This window comes from Syngnathoides biaculeatus, chromosome 20, assembly GCF_019802595.1.
Source record: "Syngnathoides biaculeatus isolate LvHL_M chromosome 20, ASM1980259v1, whole genome shotgun sequence".
NCBI lineage: Eukaryota > Metazoa > Chordata > Actinopteri > Syngnathiformes > Syngnathidae > Syngnathoides > Syngnathoides biaculeatus.
Genome location: NC_084659.1, coordinates 17101690 through 17123300, shown reverse-complemented (window position 1 = coordinate 17123300; position 21611 = coordinate 17101690). Strand labels below are relative to the sequence as shown.

Here is a 21611-nt window from a genome sequence, read left to right as displayed (position 1 = left end):
CACTTTGAAAATGATGATTCTGGAGCAAAAGGCCCACTTGTACTACTACTACTGTTGAACTAAACTACTCGTAGTAGTAAGTTTCTTTCGGCTTGTCCCGTTAGGGGTCGCCACACCGTGTCATCACCGATGAAATGCTCACATTTGTTTGGCACAGTTTTTACGCCAGATGCCAATCTTGACACAACCCGAGGGGGAGCGGAGACCCCAGTGAGATACGAACTCACGACCCCTGGGTTTACCAAACCAATGCTCTAAACACGGAGCTAGTTTAAGTAGTAGTTGTTAAACTAAGCTACTAAGATACATAATTTTTAAAAAAAGCTTTTCTAGATATGCAAGGAATATTGTGACTAATTTAGTGCGTCAAAGTCTCGATGATGACAAACTGATCGCTGATCCACCAGTAAACATATTTGAAAATTCACTAACGACCTGCACGACACATTTCACCCGCTGAGCCTTTTTATTAGTTAGCCTCTTATTTATTTAAAGTAGAAACTTTGACACGTTTGTCTTTACAAAACCTCTTATGTACATTACAGTGGTGACAGTTGAAACGAGAATGGCTGAAGTCAAATCCAAAAAACACATAAATAAATCCTGATGAAAAAAAAAAAAAAATTAAAGTCCCTGGTGACTTTCTACTCCAATGCCAGTTTGAATATTTGTTATGACCACAACTGAACTCCAAAGGAGTTAAAAAAATTTTAATAAATGCTCCAGAGGGCTTCACAAGCGAAGAGAGGGGGAAAAGGGGCACCAGAAGTGAGACATTTTCAAAACATTTGCTGTTTAAATGGCCGAAAACGTAGCTCGGCTTGCTGGAAGTACTGCCAACCTGTGTGTGGGTGGTTCTTTTTTTTTTTTTTCTTTTTTCAAGGCCTTGGTCTAATTTTACAGCTGGGGGACAAAAAAAAGGCAGGTTTGGAAACTTTGGCTGAACATCTGTGAATGTTTCGTAGTTCCGGGTTGAGGAGAGGCACCGGGGTGGGGCACTGAAACTTTCTGCCACCACCAGATATTATTTCGACATTTGGAAGCTGTCATTTAGTGTTTTTGGAAGTGTCAACAAAAAAACTGGTGAAAAAAACAGATATGGAACAGCAGCTGCAGGCTGTCCGATTGCAGAGTTTGCTTAATTTTTTGATCTACGTCATTTTAAAGTCTTCGCGGTGATATTTGATCCCATCGGGCAGGTTTGAAAATTGCGGTGGGGTGCAACAGTGGGGCTAAAAGTCTTTAGTCAACCGCCCGTTCTCGTTCTCCCACTTCAAAAGAAATGTTCTTCATTACAGGTGCACCTCACCCAAGAGAAAGGAAAAACATTTTTTTAAAATATATTGGTAAATTTAGCACCATTTCTGACTCAGCTCTGGAACTACTTCTTGAAAAAGATCCTCTGGCACCCGTTTGAACTCATCTATCAAACGCAAACTCAACACTTCAAACTTGACAATGGCCAAGACTAAAGAACATTCAAAAGACACCTGAAACAAAACTAGACCTGCAGCACCCTGGGAAGACTCAGTCTGCAATTGGTAGATTTCTTGGTGTGAAAATAAGGTACTACGGGAACTATTATAAAATGGAAGACATAGAAGACCACTGGTGGGGTCAAAATCATCATCATCATCATCAACAGTTGAGAAAAAAAATCCCAGAACTGTGCAGGGGTACCTACGACCTGCACCTGCAGGGAGGTGGGACCAAAGTAACAAAGGCTACCACCTGTAACACACTACGCAGCCAGGGACTCAAATCCACAACATTCAGACGCGTCCCCCTGCTTAAGACGCTACATGTCCAGGCCTGTGAAGTTTGCTCGAAAGCATTTGGATGATCCAGAAGAAAATTGGAAAAATGTTATAAAGTCAGATTGAAGTTTTTGGAAAGAACTCAACTTCTGTTTGGAGGGAAATGAAGGCAGAGTTGCATCCCCCAAAAATAAACACTCTCCTGTGAAACCTGGGAGTGCAAACATGCATCGGGGGTTGTTCCGAGCCGGTCTCCAAAGCTTAACCCCTATCGAAAATTTTGAAGTGAGTTGAAAATATGTGTTGCCCTGCGACAGCTGAAAATAAATCACTCCGCAAGAGGAGATCTGCATGGACGAACAGGTCCAAAACAACAGGGTGTGAAAACGTTTCACCTCTGTCCTTGCCAATAAACGGTATATAATGTATTGCAAAGAACTTAAGATTCCACCATTATTTGCTATTTATTAATGATTTCTTTGAAAATCAGGCTATGTGATTTGCTCTGTTCTAGATGAGGTATACCTATGATGATAATTACCAGCCTCTGACTAAATACTTTTTGGCCCCACTGAACATAGTGTTTCAACATGAAAACCCAGACTGGGCCGGAAATGGACATCATGAATAACAAATATTCCTCATCGTCTTGAGTACGAGCCAAGCGAGCCGTTGTGACGTCACTCCGGTTAGACAAAGCGGTGACATGTTGAATCCGTCGGCGACACTCGACCGTGACGTCTCGGGAGGAAACATTAGCGTACTGCGTAATATTGCGTATCGCCCGCGGTATTACGCCAGGACGACTACGAGTGTTATGTTAAATTGCGGTTTTTGACCCATCTTGGTTGCTTAAACAAACTGGCACCGAAACGGAACACTTCACGTCACACGGGGACTTCCTAAAGGCAAAACTCGTGCGCTCGTTTTTTTTTTTTTTTTTTTTTTTTTAAACGAGTTGTACGTGAAAGTACGATCTAAAAGTGACAAAAAGGTGTTAACACACTCCTTTTAGCGCTTTTTTTAACCACAACCTGTACATATTCGTCTGGAAACGAAGTACAAAAACATTTATCAACTCTGCTCTTCCTCGTGATTTGCGGGAAGCGGGGGCGGAGGGGGCGGGGGAGGCAGAGACTCTGAAGAGGAGGGAGGCGGCGGGGGAGGAGGGGTGAAGGCGTGAGACGGAGGATGGGGAGGTAAGGCGGGAGCGACCGGCTGGTAACCGGGAGGAGGGTGGCGGGGGAACGGCCGAGGGGGGAGGAAGTGGTGCGAGGGGAAGTGCGAGGGGAAGAAGGGTTTGGCGTGTGGGTGGAACTGGTGAGGGGGCATGGGGGGAGGCATTTGGGGGTAGTAATGTTGGGGCTGGGTGGTGGCATCCCCCGGGTGGGGTGGGTGCAGGTGAAGCTGGTTGATGTGAACCGGATGGGGCGGCGGCGGCTGACCCGGGAACGGGGGCGGGTTTTGGTGCGCGGTGAGGGGAGGTCTGTGAGGGAGGTGCGAGTGAGGCAGGAGTGGAGGATAAGAAGGGGGGAGCATCTGGGGGAGATGATGGGGAGGAGGATATTGCGGCATGCGGTGAGCGCGCGCGAACGTCCCGGGGCTCACGTCGGCGCCTCGAGTCCATCTGTCTGCCAGCGTGTGAGTCCGCCCGTCGCCGCGGGAACCGAAATTAACGAACTCCGAGGACGACGGAGTCCGCCTGTCGCCGGCCGCTTCCGGGCTGAAGCGGGGCGAGTCTTTGTCCTTTCGAGGGGGCGGGGCCAGTCGGGAAGACGCAGATTCCAGGGAAGGGTGCGGGTGAGACTCGGGTGAGGGCCTTGTGCCGTGTGACGAAAAAGAGGAGGAAGACGACAGGCCGGCAGCCGCGAACGAGCGGTGCGAGGACGACGAGTTCGGCGAGGGAGTCTTGAGACACAAAGAGGTGGAAGACGGCGCGTTGGCGCTTGTTAAATGTTGATGATGAAAGTGGTGGTTAGCGTTTTTTGTTGATTTCGCATCAGGATGCTGAGGATGGGGAGGTGGCGAGAGTTTGTCCTTTTTTGGAGGTTCCGCTTTGACCCCCACCGGAGGCGATGGGGGCCGTCCGACCTCCGGCTCGTCGCTCGCTCTCGCCTCAGAGTCCGTTGAGCGAGCCGGCGGAGATGAAACGGGTGAACGGGGAAGAGGATGATGTTCCAGTGTTTGCAACGTCCTGTCCCTGGTTGCACATGCCTCCTCCTCATCCTCCACTTTTACCCTCCGCTTTGTTTCTTCTTCTACTTCATCGACCTTTCCTTCTATGATCCCCACCTCCTCCTCTTCCTCCTTCACTTCTTCCTCCTGTCTTCCCTGCTCATACTGCCTTAAACGGACGTGCCAGGCCAGGCTGCAGACGGCCGACACGGTCTTGAACTGGTGGACCACGTTGCGCGGGATGAAGTAGATGTCGTCATGGCACAGGCGGATGCGGGCGTAGCGGATGCCCTCTCGACGCAGCTGGTTCAGCTTGGCGTCGTCCACCCACTGCACACACTGAGAGGGCGACAGGCGCGATACGTCATTGAGGTGCCGTCCACGAATTGTTCATTAAAACTGAGCGCGACTGTCCTGATCGTTGGAGAAACGTAGCCGAAATAGGGACTAAACTCCATTCATAAAACCGGTTCATTCCTTATATCCTGTTTATGTTTTATTCTAAACCAAAATATGGCAGTTTTTGGGGTGCTGGAGTACATTAGTGGTAGCTCAATTAAATGGGGGGAGTGCAAGGCAAGATGTCACTGAAAAATAGCGTTGGCGCCGGTCTTAAAGGGACAGCGCGAATAGCACTTTATCATCAACCCACTGGATTTGACGTAGTAAGGGACGGCCCCGTTGGGCAGCCAGGGCAGAAGCAAATACTATAACGTGAATATTTCATAACAGGATGAAAAAAAAAAAAAGAAATGTAATGCAGTACAACTTTATGCCACCAGGTGGTAGCCTACAACCGCAGCCACGCAAACAATATTCTGCTAATCTAACGTTCAACTGAATATGGAAAATCTGTGCACGTTCAACACCTGAGAGAGCGGCGGTTCATATAAATCCAACTGCAACCGCTGAACCACGTACGGGAAATCGGCGGCATGGAAGCACACGACGTCTTTGGTTATGCGAGGAGGCTCCGACCTGCAAAACACAGAATTGATGATGATGTAAAACGGACATCTCGAAATGAAAACCACGCGTCGTACCCTTCTTTGTAGCACACTGCCTTCAGCACGCCCACCGCTGCCGTGGTCTGACGCTCGAAACCCTGGCCGATGTGGTCGGCGTGAGCTCGGGTCCTGTCCTCGAACAGCATCTCTCTGGGCTCGCTGGTCCTGGGCAGGGACTGGAGGAGGTTCTTCACCTCGTTGGTGGACCTGCCAGAGAGGACGGCGAGTCCAAGCTTCAGTCTGCTCACTAACGGTTCGACACGGGCGTCAAAAGCTATTTTGCGGGGAGCGCGAGAGAACAGACGGACGGAATGGCGGCGGGGTCACCCCCGCGCCGCTTCTTTCTCTGGGAGACGAGGAGGGGAGGATGCGAGAATAACAAAGTGGCGGCAGCGGGGGGGAAACGCTAGCGAGCCACATTTAAGCGCTAATGAAAGGCTTCTTAGACGTGAGCCGGCTGCAGAGTGACAGTAATGAATGTAAAACCAGGAAAGTTGCTAAGTGCCGAATATTTGGACTGACTGGAATTTAGCAGTGTTAAAAAAAAAATAATAAAAGCTCCAATGAAGGATAACCAATTGGCTTTAAACTGCTGCTTTCCCTCTATTTACTTTTTAGTTTTCACAATCGAACAATTTCAAGCCTTGTCGGAATCTTTTCAAGCGCTGCCTCCAGCGTGCGGGGGCTTACCGTTTTCTTTTAAAAGGAGACTTTGGTATGTCCGCTACAGGTATCATCTGCTCTCCCGGTCTCACCCACATGATGGGCCCGTCGTCGCTCTCGTCGGGACTCATCAGGCTCAGGCTGGACAAGGTGCCCCACGGAAGAGTGCGCTGTAGCCGGGGCGAAAAAAACTCAACGTTAAGTCTGTTTCCCCGCTGAAAACCAACTTGTGCAAATCTAAGGGTTTTCAACTCCAGCTTAACAGGCTCAACATTAAAGGGCCACTGACAGGAAAAGCATGATTTTTAGTACATTTTTAATCATAAAAAGGCAGGCCGGACCCATCTGGGTTTTTTTTCCCCCCACCACACAACATGATTTTGACGTATATGGCTTTGTGTGACTCCCGCCATGAAAATCCTCTCGAGGGATTTGTTTTGAAGAAGCAGGAAGTGACGTTATTAGCAGACGCCCACTCAGGCGAGCTCGTGTGTTTATACTCGTTTTACCTGCTGGAAGGTAGCTCGTTGTTCCTTCGTGTTAGCCAAAATGCCGGCTCGTTTTATTGCTGGATATTGCTCGAACACTCGGGAGGATGGATTCACTCTTCACACGTTTCCAAAAGACCTGATTCGTCGTGAAAATGGATTAAACAAAATATCTGCGTACGTAAGTAGTGGGCGCTAAATGCGCGTCGCGTCTGCCGATCACGGCTTCGGCCGGGGGTGGCTCATCGCGGCGCCGAGCCCGGCCGCTTTATGGAGTTGTTGTCACTCACAGCTGAATACGCTACATATTGTCGGGGAGTCTGTTTTTAACCGCATATCATCTGCATAGGGCTCGAAATGATAGGGTTATATTGCCCCAATCACTTCACTTGATTGTGAGATGTTCTCTTCTTCGAAAAGGGGTTCCGTGTCTGAAGGGGCGTCGGGGGGGAGGGGAAAAGTAAATAAATTTAAAAAAAAAAAAAAAAAAAAAAAAAAAAAAAAAATCAGAAAATCTCTGCTGTTCCTCGCCCACAGCGGGTGCCCACTACGTGATTTCAATGGCGAATGTCCCAGTGTGACGTCTGCTGATGACGTTGCAGGCAATATGGCTACCACTTGGATGTCAAGTGAGACTTCCGCAACTTTGCGCGTGGATGACGCGCTCTCCGCTCATATTTATTTTTTCGTATAGACATTGCAGTGAATAATGTCATATGTATTTTTCATTACAATATCGATTTTAAAATGTTTATAGACATAACAGTGGCCCTTTGAGGGCTATACTTTAATAGGCCCATTGTTGTTAAAAAGGCGAAGTTAGCATTGCGTTGTAAGTTATCGCCGACTTCAATCACGTGTCACCTCTTTGTCGGGATTTGTGGGACTCACCTTCAGGAAGGGCGACTCCTCCAGCATGCCCAGAAATTCGGGGAAGAAGTTGCCCACCTCCTCGTCCACGGCACCCACCAGGCTGATCTGCCGCATCGCCCCGGCTCGGTACGTTCCGTGGCTGTACGTTTTCTTTACCTGGGTGACAGGAGAATCAAATGTGATGCAGTCTCGAGTGACTGGTAGGAACTTTGTGTGCAATGGCGTACCTACAAGGTGTGTAAACTTTTTAAATCCGCAGAGATTTTTAATCCTTCTTATTCACTTCATGTCATATCAACAAACAACCTCTTCCCCACCTTTTATGTGCCCGCCTGTTGTCGCTCCGCCCAACACACGCCCGTTACGCAATTTCTCCCCACGCTTGCCAACAAAAGCTTTGGACGAACGCGCCGAGTAAAAGCGCAGCATTAACCGACTGGCGCGCCTTTTATTGATCCTCTCCAAATGCACTTTAGTCGAAAACAAACACAACTTGGGGAGTTGATGCCGACGTGAGCCCGCCGCGGGTGGATGCGGACCGGCTACACTGGTCCGAGCTAATCAGAAAATAAACAGAAAGCGCTGAGAAGGCACAATATGAACACAAATCTAATCTCCTCGGTTTTGCATGAGCCCCACCACGCTATTCTCTTCAGTGTCGAAACGGGAATCACCGGTGGAAGTCAATGAGCACAAATACTTTGTTAGACTTATCTATACATATAATAGGCCATTAACTTTTTTTTGAAGTCTTTAAAAAAAGAAAAACAGGGAGCTAAAGTTTCAATTTTGTTTTATCCATTGTTGATTTAAGATTTGGCTGTTATATAAGACGCAAAAAATAAAAAACAGTAACATGGACGAACGTAACCCAAGGGAGCGTTGACAAAATGATGCAATAAATTTGGAGAAAGCATCCTCAACGAAGAGAATTCTTTGATGTTGCCGGCTCCCACAATGATTGGTAGCAAATGCCTTACGCCAGTTACTGTGATTTGACGGACATGTGCGCGCCCGTGCGCCGTCGCACTTGCGAATCTGCACAGTTGAGCACAAAAAAAAAAATCACGCGTGTAATATTTGTTACAAGTAGAAAATGATATTGAAAGACGTCGCTTATTTTGTGTAGTCTTGACCAATGTTCCCGCCACTGTGCAATGGATACTTTTTATTGAAGTCACGCCGACCACGTGTTTTTTGTTTACATCGCCATTTTGGACGGCAAGATCGTGTCTATATATCATGCCCAGGAAGCAATAAGTGTATACTGTAATCTTTTGGCTACGGTTATCGTTTGATCTTTTATCTTGAAAGTCCTTTGACAAACGAACACTGTAACCAGAAGTGATTGAGGCACTTGTGCTGGCGTGAGGTATAAACAAAGAAGAAGCCACGTGAAACTCGAGAGCAACACGACGAGACAGGACGATAAGGAAGTGTACTAAAGAGGTTGGGGGGGGGGGGCAAAATAAATGCCACCCACGTTAAAAAGTACAGTTGAGACTAACGTCTACGTTATTCAATAACAAGCAAGTCCATCATTTTTATACAACTACGGACTCACAGGGGCGAACGACGACGACGAGGCGTACGTTCGGTGTTCCAAACCCGAGGATGGACTGGGACTCATCCAATTAACCAGATGCGTGGCGGATATTCAAGAAACACGCCGAACTCATGTTCACAGGACCTAACTGAGCTGAAGAGGAAAAGTGGATCGGAGAAAAATGACACGATGTCGGAAATATGTGGACACTGACCGGAGATGAAGATAAGTTGCTAAAAGCTTATTACGAATAATTCTCTGATCACCTCACTCCGAAAGCGAACCCCATACATGTATTTGCTAGATATAAGTTTCATGAGAAGGTGCAAGTTAACTAACTGAGTCATGTGAGCACTTTGTGACAGAACTCGAGCTGTTGCTTAAAGACTAACTGCACAAACAGCGATGAGATGGTCAGAGACCGCATAGTTTTCGTTACGAACTCACCGAGTGTGCGCGAAATGTTACTCAGCCAGGGGCCGGCAGACGCTTGAAAAATGCAATCGCCATAGCCCGCTGCCACGAGTTAGCAAAAGTGCAGCTAAAGGCTATGGCTAGCGACAGCCACATGGCTTACGTTATCCACCGCGGGTGCTAGTAGGCATATCGACAGCCCAAAGACCCCCGTAAAGATTTGTAACAAGTGCGGCGGATACCACAGTAAATTAGCTGAAAGCCCAGCAAAAGGTAAACAACGCCTGAAGTTCCAGATCCCTTTTTCTGTAACATGCTTAAAAGCAAGCCAATATTCACAAAAAATCACTAAAAACACGAGTTGGATTGTAGTTTTGCCATCCTGTGGGCGTCTTAAACAAAAGTCACGTGACTCCTGACGTCACGTGAAAAGTATCTATTGCGCACTTGTCGCACACTCTCAGCGCACATGAAAACCGATCCAGCCCAGTGAACCACAGCCTGACTTTTTTTTTTAAACACAAGCACAGGTCTCTGCTCATCCTTCCTAGTTTACTTGACACCCCCCCCCCTCCGCTTATAAAGGGGTACAGTTATAATTACAAACGGAACACACACGCGCAACTTTATTTCTGCGGGCATGACCGGTGGACCACACCCGTAACTTTATATCTGCGGCCATGACTGACCACACCCATACATTTTTCAAATCTGAGTGACTGGCATTAAACAAGCTACTTAGTCAAAATTCTACATCTAATTTTTTTAAAAATGTAGCAAGCTCAAGTTTTTCTTTTGGTAGGTGGCATTATTAGCCAACTACAGAGATACATTGTTTTGATGACAGATAATGCTAACTTTTTCTTTTCTTTGTTGCAAGTTAATAAAAGTTTGTTTGTTTTTTACTGTTGTACTGGAGCATATTTCAGGATCTGTACTTGTTTATGTTTAGTAAAGGAGTTGAGGAGTTACAATTATGAGTTTCCCAAACAATTGTCAAAATGCAGAGAAAAATAAATAAGAGATATGGTGTGCGTTGATTAGAACATCGAATCAAATAAACACTTAAAAGAATAAATACAATCACATTTTAAAAATGCTTCCAAATTACAATCCAACTGTTTGACTTCTTTTTCTCAACATAGCTCCTGTGCTACTCTTTGTCGTGTCTGTGTGAATTCGTCATGGAGGATGTCTTTCAAAGGATTCATTGATACTTTCCGATACAAAGATGGCAGCCACTTGTCATGTTACTAATTTTGGCTGGTTTTTTTTTGCACTTTTGCCACCTCAGTGCAGAACCTCGTCACTTATTGTGCCAGGGGTGTGCTTGGCGAGACTGCGGTCAATGTTCCATAATCCTCTCATTCAGAAGCTCTTCTGGATGACTGGACAACAATTCCCACACAGACATTCCCAAAATCTGTAGAAAGTCTTTTTTCAGGGAAAAATGGAAGCAACTCCGCAATAGGCGAAATGGCCAGGTGTCCCAATTATTCCGCACGTCGCCTTTGTCTCACTCTCACAAAAACAAACGCCGCAGCGTGGAACCAAGAAGGCCGTGCGGGACCACGACAGATGATGTATGCGAGCGTTCACACCTGGCCCTGGACGTATTCGTCATCGTAAGCGCTCCAATCTGTGGGCGGACTCTCTGCCGACTTCCCAAGGTCACCGCCGAGAGTGCGGCGGCCCGAGAAAAATGGCGTTGCCGTCGCTCTTAAAGGGACAGCACTAATAGCACTTTAAATTTATCGTCAACCCGCTGGATTTGGATGGGCAGCCAGGGTTGAAGCTCAGATATACTATATCAGAATACTATAACGTGAATATTTAATAACAGGATGAAAAAAAAGAAACAGCCATTGCAACAGCGCATCCACTGCTGTGCTGTGTAATGCTACACACAAAGACGCACAAGCTGTGCTCACTGACAAAGAACAGAAAGCATTTTTCCGACCCTTTTCCCCGTGTCGGTGCGTATTGGGAATTCTACACTCGGGCTTTTTATGAGTGGTCAGCAGACAACGGAGGCAGCTCCAAATGAGCCACACAAGTTCAAGTGTTACACCGCTACCCATTACAGCCACACAAATACACGTATTGTTAAATGGTACCGCTTTTTGCCGACCCTCTAAAAGACTGGAAAAGCCGTCAGCGCCGCTGTCGTCGTTTACGCTCTCATTATATGTGAGCGATGGGACATTAGCGGGGATGACAAAATCTGTCTAATGTGACGCAGATGGCGGCAGCTGCCCCGACTGGTTGGTTAGCGCGGTCGTTAGCGCGCCGCGAGCGCTGGTGGACAGAGGCCACGGATACGAAGAGCAGTTCGCTTTTTGTATGCCGTAGTGAAGAAATGCTAATGTAGGCAGCTTTGGATTTTAGCGTGTAAACCACAATAGTTATATCATGGCTGAACGCTGACATTCATTATGTAGAGAACAGAAAGTGTAAACACTTGGTTTAAAAAAAATTATAACATAATACCATCTGTTCTGCTTCACACAATGATTAAAACCCAAAAACTGTTAGTATCGCACTCACGCCACAACCTTGGATACGCAATGTCCTCAGTTTTACCTGAGAGTAGAAATTGGCCATTGTGGTGGTTTCGATGTCCTTCTTTCCCAGGATCTCCATTTTGACCGGCGCCGATGAGAACTTTGTGGAAAAGTAGTCCAGGAAGTCCGGCAGGTAGGCGGCTTCTCCGTGGACGATGCCCATGACGTAATGCGCAGCCTGGGAGGGAAAGGCCGGTATATAAAAAAAAAAAAAAAAAAAAAAAAAAATCACAGCTTCGGAATCTCATGAATAGCGGATCTCTTTGACCGTACCTGCGACGAGTCCTCGCTGAACGCCAGGGTGACAAACTCCTGGGCGAACCTCTGCCTCTGGCCCGTGGAGAGCGACGACAGCTGCGAGGCGAAGGCGTGGGCCACCAGAGCCCCTCCGTTAGGCTGAGCCTCGATATGGATGTAAGAGGCGAACTCCAGGCCCGAGAGGCCGGGATGGATGTAGCCTGCCGGATGCTTGTTTGGGCAAGGCTGCGGGGTCTTGTGTGGAGAGCAGTTCGCGTAAGAGGGCTGCGAGTGTGCGTTTTTGTTGTTGGGCGAATGGTAAACGGGCAGCGGCAACTTAAACGGCGACCCGGTGGAGTCCCGGGCTGGCTCGGAGAGCTGAGGCGCCGCGGGGGGGAGGAGGACCAGGCCGGCACAAACGGTTTGGCACGAGCGGTGGTACATTTTCACTCGCCTGTGCTTCTCGCCTTCTTTGTGTTTCTTCTTCTTTTTCTTCTTGACTTTCTTGATTTGCAGCTCCGAGTTGATCTTGGCTTTGTCGCCTCCATCTGCGAGGGAAGCAAATCATTCAATCTGCTCAAAATTTGAGTTTCACTAACTTTGCCCCTTCCTGTTTACAACTTTGTGATTCACTTTATTACAGCGCTGCAACCATTACTCACTTCATTCAAATCTCATTCAAAGTAACCCACATCTATTTTGATATTCGTTAGGTTTGAATTGTCCAAATAAAAAATATTTAAGTTTAAATTCAAGTCTATTTGTATATAAACGTGCTGTAGTACTGAACAAGAATTGAGCCAAATGATTATATGCATATATTAACCAGGTCCCTCTCCTTGTGACTTATTAACCCATTCATGGGAAGGGTGGCAATTTTTTTGCTTTATTGAGATAAAAGTCTCCTACCAGGCCACAATCAAGGAAACAAAACTTATTTTTCGTTTATGGTTAAGTTATATGATAACTTTACTAATTTATAATCTCTAAAGCTGCCCACGAGAGGGTACTTGGGTTTTCTTAGTAGATTGTCCCAAAAATAGGACCATTAAATCATTAAAGGATATATTTTTCAAGGGAAAAAAAATGAGGATATAATGTGTGAAAATCATGATGTTCCAAAAATGGGACGCTGCCCACGAATGGGTTAATATTACTTCACTGATACTGAGATGGCGGCACGGTGGATCAGCAGGTAAAAGCGTTGGCCACACAGTTCTGAGGTCCGAGGTTCAATCCCAGACCTGCCTGTGTGGAGTTTGCATGTTCTCCCCGTGTCTGCGCGGGTTTCCTCCGGACACTTCGGTTTCCTCCCAGATTCCAAAAACATGCAACATTAATTGGACACTGTCAAGGTGTGATTGTTAGTGCGGCTGTTTGACAGCTGGTATAGGTTCCAGCACTCCCCGCGACCCTTGTGAGGATAAGCGGCAAAGAAAATGGATGGATGACACTGAGATGCGACTACAACGTACACATCCACCGCCGAGTCCATACTCCAACGATACATCGCGCAACCCTACCGGCCGTGCATTTATTTATGCGCCTCGTGCGGTCCGTTCACGGATATGAGGACAACCATCCGTGGACCATTCCTCACACAAAGGGCTCACGTAATAGGATACGCGTGTGCCGCTGCATCAGCACAATTTCCAGCCACCGATAACATCGCCGTCTCCTTTGCACCCCGCGCACGTTTTCGGATGCCGCGAAAGGCGGGAACGAGAGACGGGCTGAGCGCAGACTGTAATAAAATGTGTGCGCCCATGTAAAGGGAACAATAAAAAGAGAGCGACTATTTCCACACAAGCTACTAATCCAAAAGCTCTTGAGCTCACACGTACACAATCTCCCACCACCATTAATTCTCTCTTTTAAAAAAAAAAAAAAAAAAACACACACACGCTTTCATACCCAAAGTGGCATCGAGCCCCACAAGATCTGCAAACAAACAATACGATCCACGCCGGTGATTACAATTGGTGGCGGGTGCTCACCAAGCGATGTAAAAAATGCAATAGCCGTCTTGGCAGTAGCGTGTACTTTTCAGGGTTAAAAGGCCCAGTGCAAAAACAAATGTTCCAGCATCCCCCCGCCCCCGGACGTTTTGGACGAGGGGATTAAACCGGGAGCGACGCCTCCTAAAACGGCACTAAATAAAAAAGTACTAAAGCGCAACCGCAAGATGACATTAAACAGATGCAATCTGTTTTTGCTTCCAGACAAGTTCCCACACACAAACACGGTAACAAATAGCCACAGCGGTCGTAAAAGCAGCCGCTTGCTGCTTATTGATTTCCTTTTCGTCGTTTCCCCTGCCCCCCCCACCCGATGCCCGGCTGAGCCGTAAACTGTTCCTGATAAGATTTCTTCTTTGCGCCAAAATAAACGACCGTTCCATCGCTGGGCGTCCGTCGAACCCGCGAGTGCTTTTAACGTTGCCCGGCACACGTGACCGACAAATACCGAGCTCCCGCCGCGAGCGAAATTTAACGAGCCATCATTTATTTTTTTATCATCTGCCGTATGCTCTTCTCTCCCAGTACTTGGAGGGGAACGGATTGAGCGAGCCCCGGCCCCCGACGAGGTACGGTTAATTTCATGTGCAGCCGCCGGCTATCGATGTAGGAAAAGACCTTCAAATGCAACTATTTTGAGGCTAACAAATAAAATAAAATAAAAAAGTACCTTTAATGGGCTGCTTGACCTCTCCATTTTCCCGCTTAATACCGTCGTTCATCAATTTGTGCTTCTTCTTCTCCTCGCGCTCTCGCTCTTTAGTCTTGTCCTTGTGGAGGAGCTCTGTGGAGAGGATACTTTCAGTGTCCCGAAGCTACCAAAATTAAAAAAAAAAAAAAAATCCACACTTACTTGGTTCTTCAACTTGTACACAAAATTAAAAAGACAGAAGAGCTATGATTCAGATTAAAGAGGAAAATAAGGAGAAGAGGTGGAATGACGGCCTCGTATTAAGAGCAACGCAACAATCCTTTCTTTCAAAATAATTTGGGTCATTTTCCGTCAAAGGAAATGGCCCGAAAGGTACAAACCGATGTTGGATTTTTGCTTTAAGCGAGCTGTAAGCTTCCTGCAAACATTCTTGATAACATCCATTTAGCCTTTCTGGAAAGTTCCTACAAAGGAAGGCTTATTGGGCTCAGTGGCCAGATTAACATGACAGACATGTCAGGACATACTTAAGACCTTCGAGTGGTGGGGGGGGGGGGGGTTTGCACATGAGGCTCATTTCCACGACTCGATCTTCTCTGGCATCCCAAGGTCGTACATACCCTCACAAACAACCAGGTATCTATGTTATTCACGGATAGATTCCCAGCCAGCTAAAGCGTGTATATTGTTGAAGGAGGAGCAGGTTTGACGAGAAAAAGCGTGCCCGTGGGCTTGTGGAGCAGGTTCCCGTCGACCGAATGTGTCAAACACAAATACCTCGGTAAGAGGATTCTTTACTGTACCGTTATAGTCTACAAGTCGCTTGACATTTTGGCCGTTTACTGGTGTTGTCCTCAAGTTCTATTACAGTTGTGTTACCTATTTACATGCGCTCCAACCACATTTCTGGTACATTTATGACGTTAACACAACCCATGACCTCATTTGTTCTGTTGTCAAAATGGTAGAAACAACAGCTGTCATGAGCAAGGCTTGGCCACAGCTCTGGGCGGTGACACCTGTCACCGGTCCCAGCAGTTTCACATTCGGACTGTTATTAGACGGGCATTTAAGTCGTAGTTTTTGTCACTGCCGTTTGCCAGTTTGTTCCCTTGCGTTAGTGAGTTGCATTCACTGCATGTGGGACTCTCTGGTACTACATGCAAGTTAGAGTAACCCCAGTCACTGCTATTCTGTGCCCTTTTGTTTGATCCCGTCCTGTTGAGTTGTTATTTTTCCCCATAGTCATCGGACCATGCTGCATGTCTTCTGGATCCCACCAAGCCGAGTGTTTCTGTACCTCTGCCTTGTCGGACTGGTACACCGTGTATGACCCAGTTTCCGGAATAAACTACATTGAACATTATGCCTCTGCCTCGAAGTCCTGCATTTGGGTCCGCCCCCGTACTAGAGGTTCGTGACATGCAGATCCGGTGCAAGCCTTCTATACAGCCAAATCACAATAGTATGATAAATAAAAACAACAATAAATGACGAGAGTGGAATACACAACACTGTGGCACGATCACATGCGGCGACTAATTGGGGCAGCGTTTGAGTGAAATGTAATTGGTCTTAAAGGAAGACTTTGTCGAAAATAATAGGACACATTAAAAGATTGTAGATGAGGGTTCAGTGTTTACTTTAATGCCAAAATTATCCGCAGATTTCCCTGAGAAACATTTCTAAATTGGAAAAGTATTATCGAAATTCCTCCCTCGCTCAGACATTACAATGACCCCGGCTGGCAAACTGACCGCCAATCAGCGTTTACCACGCCTGCGGTGCTTCCTGTTCTGACCCCCATTGCTAGTGCATACGTTTCCCCGAACAGAGAACGTCCACTATCTGGCATTTGGTGGCCGATTTTTGTGAAAAATAAATACAAACAAAACAAAAGTAACATAATATACAATGTTCAAGCCTGTGCGTTTGAGCCAGAATACACACGGGCGGAATGTGACATGTTGGGGAGGGGGCGTGACGCTGACGAAGGAGCACAGCAACAACATAACATGGACCTCGGAGATCTTCCAGACAGGCTCGTTTCGAAAGACTGGTGTTCGTGTTCTCTTTGTGACCTAATGCCAACTGTGGCGGAATGCCAGTGTAGTCGTGAGTTTGAAAAGGTATAAAAAATTAAAAAAAAAAAATGGAGCGTATCGGCGTGTCTGCATAACTTCCTCGGCTAGATACGAAGTTGTTTGTTTGGACGAAGATGTTACACATCAATTTACTTAAGATCCATGACAGTTTGATGAAAGGAGCACTTGTACAGCCAGTGGAAAGTCGGTGAGAAGACATTTTTAATCGGACTTGGACTGCTATGGCCTATGTCCAAAGTTTATCAAAAATGCGAGTTTATTTTCTGAGCACGCCATCAGACTATCTAATGGTTTATTTATATCTGGAATATCCATCCATCCATTTTCTTAGCTGCTTATTTGCATGAGTGCCGGTGCCTATCCCAGCTGTCAACGGGCAGGAGGTGGGTTACACCCACGCAGACACGGGGAGAACATGCAAACTCCACACAGGGAGGTCCGGGATGGAATCTGGGTTCTCATAACTGTGAGGCCACCGTGCCGCCTCATAAAGTATGTTGTTGCATAAACAGTACCGGTGTGAAGGTCTAAGCGCTCCTCGTGGTGAAAAGTTGTTTTCAGGTTAGGTTATAACATATGTTAGCTCCCTCTAGAAGAAGGGGAACTTTGAGACCAAGGAATTTCCCAGTAAGCGTTTACTATGTACCTAGAGTTCCCCTGTTAATCACGCATGCGCATTAATCACAAGGAGACTTTTCAGCACGGGGGAGCGCTCAGACCGTCACACCGGCACGAGGCTATATGCTAGGCGGGTAATAACCAGCAACTGTTAGATGCGTGCAAATTTCCCCGGCTGATGAACGAGCCTCAACTGTGACAGCCGCAGCTTTATTGTCAGGTCGACCCCACGGGAGGTTCAAGAACGACAAATTTGGGTGCGTTTCCTCAGTTTTGTTGCAGTTTGGCGCACAACACGTTGGCATCTTGGCCTAGCGAGAGCAAATGGTCTGTAATGCTCTGTAATGATAAGCATCCGAACCGTCACGGGGCGGGGGTCAAGGACGTTTCTTCCGGGTCTGCCTGTGAAGTATGGCATATATCCATATAATGCGTGGATTTAAAAAAAATGTTCTTTATTTTAAATTATTTTTCAATTAATGTACAAAATATATGTAATAATAATAATAATAATTCCGATTGGAGGGTTTATTGTACGTATGAATTTTTGGACAAAGTCCTCTTTTAACTGCTGTAACCACCATGTGACACAACGCATGTCAAAGGCAGGTCAACCGAACGAAATTGGGTCAGCGTGCCCGCAGTCACATATATCATGTTAACCGCACACAAGAAAAAAAAAATAAATAACAATAACGCCCAACTGAAAGTCCGGATGAACATTTCATCGTATTTTTACATCTCATGTGCGGTGACGGTTGCGTCCACGACGCATCTTTCGACAGCTGCCGACCTCTTCAACTAACCAACTGGAAAAGGGTGACATGTAAACGCACAATCGGCCTGTCGTGAAGTACCCCAAAGTACAACACCGGTACACCTAAATGTCTGCTCTTATTCTGTAATACAGCCACGTACAAGCAAGTTTTGCTTTTTTTCCCCCACCTCTTTCTTCTTGTCATTTGTTTGTACCCTGAAAACTGGATATTTTCAACACACAGCTGCATTTCTGCGCTTGTACTACTGACTCGAAGCGTACAGATGGAAGGCTTTCTTCTTCCTGGCAGCTGACAGGAATGAATTTTTGCTCACATAGTTTCAGCAGTCATTTCCAGAATCTCTTGAAATGATCTTGTGATCAATGGGAGTCTTTTTTTTTTTTCTTGGAGGGAAAGACGGAGGGGGAAATGGATCGAGCCGGCTGAGGCCAGTCAATGCGGGACGTCCGAACTCTTTCCACTCAGGTCAACGTTAAGAAAAGGGAAAGGAAAACATTTTAATTTGTGTTTATGAAGCAGGTTAAACCAAATTGATGCTTTAGGTCTTAAATTATGCCCAGAATTCATTTTACTGACAAAAATGTTTCTTCAGGTTGCCACGCACACCCGAGGACAACATTAAAACGTCACACATGAATGTCGCCAGAGCCCAGATTCAAACCCACGACCTCTGAACAGCAGGTTGTTGTTGTAAGATGTTATACGTTCTTCCAAAATAGAACATAAAATCCTTCCGCTCAGTTACCTGTGATAAAGCGGTTATTATTAAGCAAAGCTAATTTATTTGTATAGCGCATTTCCTACACGAAGTAACTCAATGTGCTTTACATGATTAAAAGCATTTGAAAACAGAGATAAAACATTTAAAACAGGATAAAAATGACAATATTTTTTAAAAAAAAAAGAATTAAAACCACATACAGTCTAAGTAATATGATCAAAAGGTGGATATATTCCAAAAAGCATGAGAAGAAAAAAAAAAAAAAGTTTTCAACCTGGATTTAAAAACATTCACACTCGGGGCTGACCTCACCTCTGTTGGCAACTTATTCCATTTGTGTGCGGCATAATAGCTACTATTAAAATTACATTTAATTTTTATTTCAAAAACGTGATGTTGTTAAATTCAAGAAAATCGAGTTTGAACCAAAAACACTAACTGCCCACAAGCCGTCATTTGGATGTAATAATTTTTGGCCTGCAAAATGCAGCTTGGTTACTGTTACACTATCCACCGTGATGATTCTATTTTATGAATAAATAAAATAACACGTCCAAGCGCCCGAGCAAAGGCGCGTGAATGGAGAGGAGGGGGGCGTGGTGCGCCACCAAAACAACACTCGCTCCATGATGGCGGGCGCCTGTCAGTGTTGTGAGAGCCGCGTGGACTTTTAATGCTCAAGCCATATTTGGACGTGAAATAAACCTTTGGGGATTAATAACGGGACAACCCCCCCGAGTGGCACGGCCTTTGTTTATTTTAAGAGTACAAAGCGTTATTTATTTTCTAGAGATGTTAGCTTGGTGACCGGGCGGCACTCGGAGCGGGTTCAGCGGCGGGTGAGCGAGAGCTGGCAGCCATTACCCCCGTGGAAACATCGACGAAGCCAGGGGGTGGGGGGGGCTTTGTGGCGTAAACACCCCCTCGCCCCGAGCCAGTTTCACGGGTGCGAAAACTGGACTGTCCAGACGAATTAGGAGGCAGACTGGTGCACAGAACCCGAGTCGCCGAATGTCCCACTTTGAAAAATAGCGCACGCTCAACTTCCTCCAAACGTGCTTACGTCGCCGAGGAAATGTTGGCCTACCTTTTTGCGGCGACGTGACATCCCCGTTTTGCCTTTTCGCCGGAGAAATGTGGTCGAGCGTGGCCGCGTCGCCGCTGTTGGCGGCCGTCGCGAATAGTTTCTTTTTGGCGTCTCCCTTCTCCTTACTCGGCTTCTTGCTTTTGGCGGACGAAGGAGCCTTGTGGAGGAAGAAGTCGCTCTGCTTCAGGATTTTGTGAACGGGGACGGCGGGTGCTTGGCTTCCGCCGATTGTGTGGACCAAAGCAGCGGGACTCGCGCTCGCACCGGCCGCGCTGAGGCTCCACAAACCTGCCGCGAGACTCGGCTGCTTCGTCGGCGACTGGAGTTTCTCCTTCCCGTTACAGTTGCCTCCCAACAGCGCTCCTCCATCCCGGACGACTTTCTTTGGCTTGACGGTCCTCTCCTCCACTCGGAGCTTCTTGGGCGGCGGCGAGTTCAAGTCCCGGGAAGTCTGCGGGCGGTTCTCGGGGTCTGTCTTCGCCTCCGAGGGCTTCGGGAGCGAGCCCTTGACGGGGGCGGCCGCCGCGGCTCCGCTGGCGAGGCGGACGGAGCTCTGTGAGTCAGCCATCTTGAGGCTTCTCTCGCGATTTACTCGCTGAGCTCAACTGGCGCGAGACGTGCGGGGAGGAAGGGGCGGGGCCTCGCTCACGTTGATTGACAGCTGCGGAGGGGCGGGACGGCTCCACCCCCGCATCTTCGCGGCTCGGCATCCGCGGAATCAACCAATATTTTTACGCTTAATCCAAAAATTATACAAATATATTAACGGATACAAAAAAAAAAACAGTTCTGTGTAAATCTGTCTTTCAACCAAAGTTGCCTGAGGAAGTTGGCAAGGATAAGCGGTTTGGAAAATGGATGGTTACCATAGTTATAGCATTTTTTTATTTCCCTCATTTCTAAATAAAACATTCAGTATCTAAAAAAAATTCTGAAATATGTGTGTTGGTATTCAGTGGCCTAAAATGATCAGATTTAACAATCTGACAAGGAGTTCATAATAGTATGCATCTGTGTGTCTGTGGGCTGAAAATAAAAACACATTAAGGGAGGGGATCCACCTGCCTCTTTGATCATCCGTCCATCCATTTTCTTCACCGCTTATCCTCACGAGGGTCGCGGAGAGTGCTGGAGCCTATCCCAGCTGTCAACGGGCAGGAGGCGGGGGACAACCTGAACTGGTTGTCAGCCGATCACAGGGCACAGCCGCACTCACAATCACACCGAGGGGCAATTTAGTGTCCAATTAATGTTGCATGTTTTTGGAATGTGGGAGGAAACCGGAGTGCCTGGAGGAAACCCACGCAGGCGCAGGGAGAACATGCAAACTCCACACAGGCAGGTCCGGGATTGAACCGGGGACCTCAGAACTGTGAGGCCAAAGCGTTACCAGCTGAGCTCCCATGACACCCCTCTTTGATCCAATCTTCCCAAAAGGACGATCTTATCCCCCTTTCACACACGAAAAACACATCATTATACTGGGGTGTCAAACTCGTTTTTGCCCCAGGCCACTTTGTAGTTGCAGTTCCCCTCTGGGGGCCGTTATGATTGTGAAACAATAAAAAAAATATTTTAATTACCTCTCACCTTTACACTGATTTGGAATCAGAAATCAAGGTAAATGTTTTTTTTTTTTTTTTTTGGCTCCCGTTCCCGTTTGGTAACGCAAAAAAATGCTTGCAATATCGCAAAGTTATCATTTATAACACGGCAATTTGAAATTGTAACAAAAACCCTAGAAGTTGACACACCCTATTTGCCTTCGCGGGCCACATAAAACCATCTGGCGGGCCAGATATGGCCCCCGGGCCTTGAGTTTGACACCATATTGGATTCAAGACTGGCTATGACATCAGTACAAGGCAGCCAGATCGCGAAGCGCCACGAATAGTTGGTCGAACAAG

The 21611-nt window shown here is 46.8% G+C and overlaps 1 protein-coding gene across 2 annotated transcripts; it reads right to left on the bottom strand.

Moving 5' to 3' along the window:
- Nucleotides 1-851: 851 nt before the first annotated feature.
- Nucleotides 852-20401, bottom strand: LOC133493480 (lysine-specific demethylase RSBN1L-like). 2 transcript variants are annotated; one of them, XM_061806860.1, is made up of 10 exons: nt 19993-20218; nt 19705-19861; nt 14413-14526; nt 11761-12272; nt 11507-11665; nt 6982-7119; nt 5630-5772; nt 4976-5146; nt 4802-4910; nt 852-4271 (listed from the first exon to the last, which is right to left on the bottom strand). In XM_061806860.1, exons 1-10 carry the CDS (start codon nt 20071-20073, stop codon nt 2832-2834), a joined length of 3024 nt encoding a protein of 1007 aa, XP_061662844.1. In that variant the 5' UTR covers nt 20074-20218; the 3' UTR covers nt 852-2831. The 2 variants fall into 2 exon arrangements, with proteins under 2 accessions (XP_061662844.1, XP_061662843.1); XM_061806859.1 differs by having other exon boundaries at nt 19705-20401.
- Between the last annotated feature and the right edge of the window lie 1210 nt (nt 20402-21611).

What these genes read in the sequence shown, in the direction of transcription:
- LOC133493480 (XM_061806859.1), bottom strand. Translation starts at nt 20,272, where the DNA reads ATGGCTGACTCACAGAGCTCCGTCCGCCTCGCCAGCGGAGCCGCGGCG. An exon ending in AGGAGTCGCCCTTCCTGAAG is followed by an intron (nt 5,773 to 6,981) that starts GTGAGTCCCACA and finishes CCCCGGCTACAG; the next exon opens with CGCACTCTTCCGTGGGGCAC. An exon ending in ATGAACCGCCGCTCTCTCAG is followed by an intron (nt 4,272 to 4,801) that starts GTGTTGAACGTG and finishes TCGCCCTCTCAG; the next exon opens with TGTGTGCAGTGGGTGGACGA.